The sequence below is a fragment of the Homarus americanus genome, unplaced genomic scaffold (genome assembly GCF_018991925.1).
Source record: "Homarus americanus isolate GMGI-L3 unplaced genomic scaffold, GMGI_Hamer_2.0 scaffold39675, whole genome shotgun sequence".
Lineage (NCBI taxonomy): Eukaryota > Metazoa > Arthropoda > Malacostraca > Decapoda > Nephropidae > Homarus > Homarus americanus.
Window position 1 is genome coordinate 16,619,048 of NW_024736071.1, and position 11,681 is coordinate 16,630,728.

Sequence of the window (11,681 nt, forward strand, 5' to 3'; positions counted from 1 at the left end):
ATATATATATATATATATATATATATATATATATATATATATATATATATATATATATATATATATATATATATATATATATATATATATATATATAAATATATAGATCCACAATGAAAACGTGGATAAGATAAATCTTGATAAAATCACACGGGAAAAGGGAAACAACGGAGCACCTTAGCTTTCGTCTTTCAAGACATCTTCAGAGGCAACTGAAGATGTCTTGAATAAAAACAACAGAACTATATATATATATATATATATATATATATATATATATATCACCCACGCCAGAGATTCAGAATCCAGGTCCCACGAGCCATGGCTATGACGAGGCTTCTCTGGACCACCAGGTCTAGTATCCTGGTGGTCCAATTCCCAATCTGATCATGGGCTCATCAGGCTAATATATATATATATATATATTCCTTTTTTCACGAGGATTAACCCACACTCAGGCACAGGTCCAACATTGACCCACATCAGGGAGCCTAGGGGGCGAAAAAATAGAATAGAGAAGGAAATTAATTAAAATAGAAAAGAAAATATTATATTAATCTTCACCGCGAAGATGCCGAAAACCATCTTTTTTAAAGTGGTCAGAATGTATGAGTATGGAAACACAGATGAAGGTAAAGCATTCCACAGTTTGGCTGTGTGAGGAAAGAAGGATGTACTATAACTGGCTATTCTAGTGTAACCGACATCCACAGAAGAAATGGTGGGTACCGCGGGCAAGACATGTGTTACGAGCCCACGGTCTTGCCGGCGGTACACAGGACGCCAAATCCACCGAACATTGCCCGTTAAAGTACCTGTAAGAGAGAGAGAGTGAAGCAACATTGCGGCCAAGAGAAAGGGAAGAAAGATTGTCAACTAAAGGAGGGGAGTTAATAAGACGAAATGCCTTTGATTCCACCCTATCTAACAGTTGGACAGAAGACCCACCCCAGATATGAGAGCAGGTCTCCAAGTCAAGAGCCGGTGCATGTCCAGTATTTGCCAACAGTGCGTGACAGAGACGTGACCGATCGCCCGGGTGGCTAGCGAGCCAATCTTTTGGTCAAGAAGACAAATGAAAAGGAAAAGTAATCAGAGTAGTGACCGATCGCCCAAGCGGCTAACAAGCCGATCAGTGACGAAGAGGATAAAAGTAAAAAGTAAAAAGTGAAAGCAACTGCTCGGGTGTAAAGTAGCTACGGCATCGTTAAGGCATTCTCAGCTTTTGGGAGGCAGCTTAGGAAAGTAAAGAAAAATACTTTATAAAATACAACTTTTCTATTATCTGTTATGCGTTTATTAAATATCATACTTTTATTCAATGAACCCCAGTAAAAACTAGCCCAATTTGGCGTGAAAACGGCCAATATACTTAAAACTAGCCCAACTTGGCAAGAAAACAAACAACCTGGCACTGGCAACACTGTTTTACGTGGTTACTTATTAACATCACTCGTTCTGCTAAACATACGGATTAGCTGCAGATCTTAGTGTAATCTTATTCAATATTGAAATTAACTACACCTACAAATACTCAACGAAATATTAACATAATTGACTTTTTATCATTTAAATTTTATACAAATATACTTCTATCAAAATTATAATAAATACAGACATATATATCTTTATTCTCCTCTGTGAAGCTAACACCGGTGTAAACGTTCTTCACCACATGTAAACAAACTGGTCGAGGATCTTGTTTGTTTTGTCAAATTTCAAGTTTTATTAAATATTGTGATAACTTTCTCTATTTATTAACTGGCATATTGACTTAAGCTTTCATCATGGCGACAAATAATGACAAAAGAAGACAACTTGATGATGAGATGAGCCGGTGAGTGATGGAGATGACGTGGGAGGAACAAGGTAGTGGTGTGAGTGTAGGGGAACAAATGGACAACATATTAACAACCATAAAAATAAACATTATGAAAGGATCATCATATAGTATATAGCCAAAGTCTGCAACAAATGAAGCACCATATTCTAAAGTAGATACAGCAACCGTATGCGAAACGTCGATGTTTATTGGCATGGCAATATAGTGTGCATGCATGGTGGGCAGACTATACAATGATAGTTACTGGGATGGCCATTCTGACTAACTTAACCTAACCTAACCTAACCAAACCATTTACTACACAATCCGTCAATATGGCTGCCATACCTATATCCAGTGTGATATTTGGCGTACGGCCGCCATACATGTATCCACTATGTAAATGATAAGGTTAATGTATAAAGTTTATTTTGCCTCTACTTGATGCTGTTCATCCAAGGTCTTCCTCTCATTCACAAAGTACAGACACAGGTTCTTCAAACACTCTTGTTGAAATTTGTTACAACTTAGGGAATGCATAATAGATATTTTAAAACTCTGCAAGGCAAACAAAAACAGTATACAGCTGCTCCTCGACTTACAATGGGGTTAGGGACCCAAACCCAGGTCGTAAGTCGAATTGGTCATAATTCGAAAATGCTTAAATAATACATAGAAAATCTAAAATGGGTGTCTCTTTTTCTTCTCAGCACCACAAAACTCTCACCTCTAAGCTTGCCAGCCATTTTAAAGGGAATTACAAACGAAAATTTTGTCAGTACCCAGCGCAATCACTAACGTTGGGACTCGAAAATACGTAATTTGACAAAATTTTGGTACGACTGAGGCGGTCGTATGTCTGGGTGGTCGTAGGTCGAGTATGTCGTAAGTCGAGGAGTAGCTGTATTCCCAGTAGAGATTATAATTGTATTAAATTTTGACCTGGGGGGGGTGTTTGTTCGGCACCCAGTGTATGTTGTGGTGGAGAGGTATGAGGTAGTGTATGTTGTAGTGGAGACGTGTGAGGTATGAGGTAGTGTATGTTGTGGTGGAGATGTGTGAGGTATGAGGTAGTGTATGTTGTGGTGGAGACTTGTGAAGTATGTGGTAGTGTATGTTGTGGTGGAGAGGTATGAGGTAGTGTATGTTGTAGTGGAGACGTGTGAGGTATGAGGTAGTGTATGTTGTGGTGGAGACATGTGAAGTATGTGGTAGTGTATGTTGTGGTGGAGACGTGTGAAGTATGTGGTAGTGTATGTTGTAGTAGACTGCATTTTGTCATGCTGTACTCCCATCACCACACTGGTACATAACTCTTGTAGTAATACAGTAATTATAATGTTGATTGATCGTCACACAGGGTGAAACTATGGGCAAGTTTCTTCACCCCATTTGCCTCTGCCTACCCAGCAGTAATTGGAAACCTGGATGTTAATCAATTTGCAGATTGTGTTCCAGGATAATGGTCCGGGATAATGGTTAGCCAGTGCAGTTGGCGAATTGTCCGGTCTTCTTGGACTATTCCTTGACACTGGGTCATGCAGCTTATTAACTCAGTGTGTGGTTGTGTTGGCAACAGCTTCTCCACCTTAAGCAAATTCACGCCTAGGTGGTCCTTGGGCCTGCCATCCTCGCTACACGAGGGGCAACCAATATTATTATTATATACAGGCCACATTTATTTGTTAAAAGTTTTATGTAAAGTGCCATAAATCATGTCTACAGCAATCAGATAATTTTTTCACCTGTATAAAGTGAGATAGAACTCTTCTGTTAACCCCAGCACCAACATCAATGTTAGCATCAGGGGGTGTATCAGCGTCTTCAGCCGGGGAGAAGTGTGGTTGGGTTATGTCCGAGGAAAGAAGAGAACTTTATAATTGATAACTCCTGTACTGTGTATGTGTTTGGTAGAGGAACTGTTATGTTGAGTTAATTCATTAGTGTTTTAATAACTCTACAGATTTGAGGCAGAAATATCAGGTCCTCCTGGTACTGGTAGCGTCCCTCCTCTCCAGCCTCCACCACCACCTCCCAGGGCTGTCATAGGATCAAACACCTTCACTCAGGTATGGTCAGGCCTGCAGTCTTTGAATAGTATTTTCATTGTTGTCAAGACTCCCCCTATTGTCCACCTATGCAGTATGATCAAAGGATACAACTCAAAGGTAGAAACTTGTATATTTATTGTTTACAGTGCACACTCTCATGTCAACATCTCTCACCTGTATGTTCTTCACTCCTGTTCTCTTCTTCTTCCTACAAATCCTTTTTTTTTTTAGTACAGGTAATTCTTCTTATACATCTCCCACTGTATGCCACATCTTTCATGCATTTAGATCAGTGTGGTACAATACCTATTAAATTTTTACCAAATGTCACAGTTATTTGTTATCAGCCAGACAATAACAGCTCTTGCAATTTTCTCTATACAAAACTCTTTATTTCTTATTGTGTATTGATTTAACATCTGTGCTTCTGCAATCCTTCCTCAACAGTAACTCATGTGTAAATGTTCTTTCTATATCTCATCTGTCAGTAACAGCAGTGCAGTCATTGTCATGGCTGTGTACGATACTCACTTCTAAGCTAATTCTCACTTGTGGTAATTACCTCAACAAGTATAGTACAGTATCTCTTGTATAATGTACTGTACAGTATCTCTTGTATAATGTACTGTACATCTGTAGGTTCAGCAGCGACTGCAACAACAGCATCCTGAACCTCCAGGTACCGGCAGTCCCCCGGGACCTCATGGACCTCCTAGTATTCCTGCTCTGTCTGGTGGTCCTCCAGGAGCTCCTGTTCCTTCCGGTCCATCTGTTACTTCAGGTCCTGCTGGCCCTCCAGGTCCTGCGGGGCCTCCAGGTCCACCAGGTGGTCCTACAGGTCCACCTGGTGTCAATGTTGAGGTCCAGGGAGAACATAAGAGGCCTCCAGTGTCTAGTGGTTCAAGTACCAGCAATGGAGTTCCCCCTCTTCCTCCGCCTCCACCGCCGCCTGGTGGATATATTGGGCCCAGAATGCCATCAGAACGTGGACCAAATAGTAACCTGCCACAACAGCAGCAGCAACAGCAGCAAACTAGACCACCACCACCACCTCCTCCTGGCTTCATCCCCCCACAGCTTGCTCGTCAACACATGCATCACAGTGAGTTGTGTGTTTCTATACATTTTATTTACATTTTAACATTAGAATTATAAGATACCCCATAATACCATCTTCATTTACTCTTTGTTTATAAAAAAAAACCATTAAGCCCATGTACAGTACAATACTGTATTTAGCAAATTTCTATACAGTACACTCCATTCATGAGTGATTCCAGGGCAAATCATGAGCAAATACACAACTCTTTCTTGATTGTTTCTGGTTTAAATACAGTTGAAGCTCATTCTGTTGGAAAGAAAACGAATTTGGCCCAAAGGGGGGCATAACTCCCCAGAAAATTTAAATGGTCATATATTTTTACTAATAAAATTAAGTTGTTTTGATTATAGTATATTATTTTTTTATACCCAGTCAACATACCTTTCATATGCTCTTTGAATCATTCTCTTAACTCAATTAGAGGCTGAGATATCACACCTTGATATTCGTAAACTTTTTGTAAACCTTTAAACAATCACTCTGAACTAATATTTCAGATCTTACACTATTTGGTGCCCCCGCCCTTTGATGTTTATTTAATAAACTAATGGTCGTGGACGGTATGTTGCATTCTTCATTGTCTATATTTGTTATTCGGTGTTTGGCAAGACAATTCATTTAAGAGACTCCTTAAGGCTGTGACCTCCACTGGTGACTCTTGTGGTCTAGTCTAGGCTGTTAGAACCCATAAATTGCCTTGAAAAAGTCTCTCTCTACATCTATAGTTACCTAGAACCCTACATGACACTCTCCAAGGTTTAGGTATTATCAGCAAAGATAACTTCACCATGTGTCAGTCACAACACACAAAGCTGGGTGAGCATCATCTCCATGCCAGCCTTATGAGTTGCCCAGGTCAAGTGTCTGGTACAGTGAGACCTCTATATAACAGACTACTGTATATGGAGAGGAAAGCCCATTATATCGAGGATCCATTTGATGTGAAACCTCCATCAAACGGATTATATGGAGAGAGAAGTCTGTTATATGACTCACATTTTCTCTGTTTGGATATTGTTAAGGTAATTATTTAGCGTAGTTGTTTTAGTATTGTTGTAAGTCATATTGGTGACACAGACCAATGTTTCAGATATGATGTGTGATGGTCCTCAGATGGGGCCTATGATGGGTGGTGGTCCCCCTGGCTTTATGAGACCCCCCGGACCACCGAGACATCCTGGACCACCGGGACCCCCTGGATATGGACCTCCTCATGGCCCTCCTCATAGGCCACCTGGTCATGGTCCTCCACATGGACCTCCTGGGCATGGTCATCCACATGGACCACCTGGCCATGGCCCTCCACATGGACCCCCTGGGCATGGTCATCCACATGGACCACCTGGGCATGGCCCTCCACATGGACCACCAGGTCATGGCCCTCCACATGGACCACCAGGTCATGGCCCTCCACATGGACCACCTGGTCATGGCCCTCCACATGGACCACCTGGTCATGATCACCATGGACCTCCGGGCCATGGTCCACCTGGCCCTCCAAACCATGGTCCCCCTGGGATGGGTCCACATGGTCCACCAGGTCAACATTCTCCACATCCGTCTCAAGGTCACGGTCCACCAGGGCCGGGCGGTCACGGTTATGGTCCACAGGGACCTAATCAGATGCCTCCTCATAATCAGGGCCCACCTCACATTGGTGGTCCTGGTCCCCTGAGAGGTGCCCACCCCCCTCCTCCTCCACCACCAGGGATGCTACAGTCTCAACAGCACCACGGTCCCACACTGCCAGGTCCTCCCTTCATACCAGCAGTCATCTCTAAACCACCCACAGTCATTAGGTAAGTAAACTTCACACAACTTTTATAACTATATTCTCCCCTCTGCTGTACTTACCTACCCAGGATTTTCAAGATATTTATATTTGAATCTCTTGATCTTTAACTACTCTAAACTAATAAGACTACTGTACCTAGAGTCAACATCGTGCTGTTATTACACATCTTTGTAGAGGAGTGTGAGCTGTCCTTTGGCAGGAGTCACTTCAACCTCTTCCATTCTCTTTTCTCTCTCAAATTTGAACCACTGAAAAGGTGTGATGATAATTCATAGTAAGTGGTGTACAGTATATGTGTTGTGTGAGGGAAAGTGTTGACACAAAATGTGTTGTGTGAGGGAAAATGTTGACACAAAACTGATCAGTTATCTACAATCTGATATTGCAACAATGAATTACCTCTTCACTAACCAGGTACAGTTAATCCACTGCTCACCGTTGTCTCCTGCCTCAGAAGAAGAAATACCGCTTTCCTCATTATTGCCTTAAATCTTATATTTCTGTAGATAACGTTGACAAAATCCCTAACCTAACCAAGCCTTACCTAGCTATGTCATTATTGTTCACATTGTCCACTCTGTATCTGTATTGTTCTGGTTAAACAGTAATCTTTTTCAATCAGTCAATAAAAAAAGCTAGTGCCTGAAAGCACACCATTAGATATACTCTGTAGTTTGTTCTCACTGCTGGAACTTGTTAATAAACACATCCATAATGAGTCCCCCTATTGTCACTAGATATATCACTCCTCTTCTTTAACACCCCTATTATTGTGTACTGTATAGAGGAAGCCCTTTGGGTAGGTGATCTCATCCAAACCTCATCCAATTCTTTACTGATTCAGTCAACAATGAAAAAAGTATAAACTCTACGAACTTGTATTCCTCCGCTGCTCCTCAAGTGACACAGTTATCAGAAATCTCCTTCATCAGACTTCAGCATTGTAAATTCATCCACTAAAATCTGGCCTATGCAAGTCCCCATATATGTGACCCAAAACACACAATGGCAAAGACTAGTTGGGTATGTAAATGTAAATGTATGTATTATATATATGTGAAAAAGATTTATTGTAATAATGATAAATGAAAGAATGTCCTGGTTAAGAATGGAGTGAACATGCAGGTACATAGTAGCAGTGTGTATAATCAGAGAGCGTGTTGTTGAGCCGTATACTGAGTTAGAAGTGATATGGAGAGAGTGGTAACCTACACACATATTGGGACCTGAGGAACACCACAGCAAAACACATTTGTTTCAGCAGTTAGTGAGACTGACAACAGGGTTTGTATTGATCGTGAGTCTAACTCCTGCTCCATGTAGGAAGAGGCTTAGTGTGTGCCTGTGTTATCAGCATTAAGCTATAAATATTTGCTGCTGATGTCGCTTCAGTTATCACCATGACTTATGCATATATGTGCTGTGTTACCATTCAGTGAGGGACCATAATTTAGAAATTTTCATTGTTATTATTAGTATTTACTATGTTAACAGAATTAATTTATTTTCAGTTCTGCTCCTAAACTCTACCCAACTCAATCTACTAAGAGTGAAAGTAAACAGTCTGAAACTCCACCTAGTGCAGTCACTGTGCAGGGCCCTAATGCACCCGGAGATGTAATGATTGAACCTAAGAAGAAGAAGATGAAGCCAGACTCTGTCAGTGCTGCGACACAACATGCTCTTAACCTGCTGACACAAGCTCAGGAAATGGCAGAAAAGGTAGAGTACCCAACACCAACTGTATCTTTAGTACTAGTGGTATGTCTTCATGTACAATAAGTATTCTTTTTATGATTCTTTAGCTTTACAGTAATGAATAATTGTCACGGCTAAGAAGTTTGGTGCGGCCTTTATAAGTAGGTAATGCACTTCCACAAATAATGATACAGTGAAACCTCTATATACTGTAATGGAGTTATCTCTCCATATAATTCATTAGGTGGGGTATTCAGATCTAATGAACCCTTGATATAATGGATTTTGATCTCATATATACAGTACTGTAGTTTGTTAGATGGGGTTTTACATCTAGCAGACCCTCGATATAACAAACTTTCCTGTCGATACACTGCATATAGTTCACTAAATAGAGGTTTCACTGTAATAAGTTAGTCACTGTACTACTGTGTCTGAGGTCCAATCCTTACCACACAATAAATTATTTACTTTAATTGAGATCCCGCCAGAATTATTACTGGGAATCAAGACAGGTGAGGAAGATTAACATAACTTTAAAATTTACAAAGCTATTCCTATATTTCCTTGGTTCATAAAGGATTCATACAGTTTGCAGTGCAGTAAATGATTCACACACAGTCAATCCCAAACACACTACAACAAAAATAGTATACCTCATGTGAAACTTATTGGCTAATTAACTGTTTGTCCTCTTAGATAAGGACACAGAGAAGGTATTTAGTGAACAGATTCTTGCAGACCACTTGCTTCCTTCCCTTCAGTCATCAAATGGGGTTTCATATTAATAGTCTACCATAGAGTAATTGGTTTTCTTCAATTGAAAAATTCTTCCATTGACTATTAATTTACAGGTAAGAGCCAGTACAATAACAACAACGATCACTAGACAAGATGGGCCAAACCCTCCACCTGTGGCGACTGAGGAGAAGAAGAAGGAGGGGGGAGGAGGAGGAGGAGGCGGAGGAGGAGGAGGCGGAGGAGGAGGAGGAGGAGGTGGAGGAGGAGGAGGGAAGTCACGCAACAAGAAGAACTTGAGGTGTGCTGGTGGACAGATATGGGAAGATCACTCTCTCAATGAGTGGGACAGTGGTAAGTGTATGAGTGGTTTTAGTAGATGCTGCCTTGATTACCAGAATTTAGTGTTGAAATATATATGACTTTGAGAGACCCACTGATTAAATGACACACGAGTCCAATACAGGAGATTGTTAGAGTTTTTCACTTAGGGAGTAGGATAAGAATAAGTTATTCGTTTGTAAAATATTTAATTATCACTTCAGATCTTAGGAGTAAGAATTTCTGGTGACTTGGTTCTACAGCAGAGTGGCTTGGGTGGCATCTACCTTGATATAACGGACTTTTCTCTCCATATTGTCCCATTAAGTGGAGGTTTTACCGTAACGTCTTTTTTCCCCTAGATGATTTCCGGATATTCTGCGGTGACCTGGGGAACGATGTCACCGACGAATTGCTCACTCGTTATTTTAGCCACTTCTCGTCCTTCGTCAAGGCTAAGGTGGTGAGGGATAAACGTACAAATAAAAGTAAAGGCTACGGCTTCATCAGCTTCTCTGACCCGCAGGACTACATTCGAGCCATGAAGGAGATGAATGGTGAGTACGGCTTTATTATTTGGGGCTCGGGAGTTATCAACGTTGTTTTAGCTGTTCTAGGGAGAGCGGTGGTGGCAGTTTTTATTATTATTATTGTTTTTGTTATTATTAATGTTTTTTATTGTTATTATTATTAGTAGTAGTACAGGTACACCACCATTTTTCTGGGAACAGATGGTCCGGCACCTCTTTTAATGTGGACGAAATTCCCACAACTTCTAGATTAGTTTACTGGGCTGCCACAGATGGTGTTACGTGTTAACCGCGCTCACTTTGTTTACTCTGCAGTTGCTGGTGGTAGCCCTTTGATTTTGTGTGATTCTTAGCTTATTTTGCCCACATTTAACCCCAGCTATGGCTTCAAAGTCACGTACAAGTGTCAGTGGTGGTGTAAAGCGTAAACACCAGTCCATAACAATACAAGATAAGGTGGAACTCTTGAGAAAACTTGACCGTGTGATCAGTATGTTATTGGTTCGTCAACTGTGTATAATATAAAGAAGCAAAGAGAAAAGGTAATGAGATTCTTTGCAGAAAGTGATCTTCAGTATTTGTAAAACTCTACAAATTGCCACTCTAGGAGTGGCAGTACTGTTACTGCAACATTCTTTGTCAGTAATTAATAAACCTGCATCATTTATACAGCCTGTATTTCATTTAATCATTTATTTTACATTTAATATTTGTTTAATTTAAGTTTTTAGCAGCCATGGTGCTTTAGAGATACCAGGAGGTGTATAGATAGTGGATCAGAGGTGCATTGCCTAATTATTATATATGACCTCTGTTAATCCGGCAAAACAAATGGTCTGGCAAGGCTCAGGAACCAAAGGTGCCAGAAAATCGGTGGTGTACCTGTAGTTATAGTATTGAGAATTGACTTTTCAAATGTTGTTTGCAGAATGACCAAAAAGTCCAGACTTCTTAGTTTCTGCAATATGTGTGTGTGTGTGCGTGCGTGCGTGCATGATAAAAATAATAAACGGTTTATTAATAGCGTTGCAGCTGGTGGCTGAAAATATACAAACTTACATGCGATTTAGACATAATGATATACGTTCAATACATTTACAGGGCTGTACGGTACATAAATCTGGAGCTGTTTATTATTTTAACAATAGTTGGGATGGTGCTATTCTTATATTATCAGTGCAAGCTCTTATGGGCTGAATTTTGTTGTAGTGGCTGACTGCGCAAGTTGGGCGGGGCTGCAGATGGCAGTAGGTGGCAGTGGAGGTCACTGAGGGATGGCATTTCCATGGTGGAGAGAGCATTGTTGTAGCCGGAGTAGTCTGCGCCCAGCATGATTCTGCAGGTCCTCTTCTGTACCTTCTCTAGCTGACGTTGTTGGGTAGAGTTGAGAGAAGATGACCACACCAAAATTTTAGATTTGTGAGAACCATCATGACTCGTGCCTTCTTCAGGAGGGTCTTATAAGGTCTAACTCCCTGATAGACCAGAGGCAGCACAAATGACTGGTGGTCTGCTCACTTAAGTCACACGAATTATTGAGAGTACGGAAATTGACATGAGGACCTTGAGGGCATTAAGGGTGTGTTGGCTAACTGGATCCATTAATAATTGGGTTCTGACACAA

The 11,681-nt window shown here is 40.9% G+C and overlaps 1 protein-coding gene across 1 annotated transcript in view; it reads left to right on the forward strand.

Moving 5' to 3' along the window:
- Positions 1-1,665: 1,665 nt before the first annotated feature.
- LOC121871722 (basic proline-rich protein-like) overlaps positions 1,666-11,681 on the forward strand; it is a 32,751-nt gene continuing 22,735 nt past the window's right edge. The window contains exons 1-8 of the mRNA XM_042374134.1: positions 1,666-1,837; positions 3,786-3,891; positions 4,513-4,975; positions 6,066-6,774; positions 8,282-8,492; positions 9,323-9,424; positions 9,470-9,560; positions 9,890-10,084. Coding sequence (XP_042230068.1) covers positions 1,788-1,837; positions 3,786-3,891; positions 4,513-4,975; positions 6,066-6,774; positions 8,282-8,492; positions 9,323-9,424; positions 9,470-9,560; positions 9,890-10,084 — 1,927 coding nt within the window. The 5' untranslated portion in view covers positions 1,666-1,787. The remainder of the gene's footprint in view (positions 1,838-3,785; positions 3,892-4,512; positions 4,976-6,065; positions 6,775-8,281; positions 8,493-9,322; positions 9,425-9,469; positions 9,561-9,889; positions 10,085-11,681) is intronic.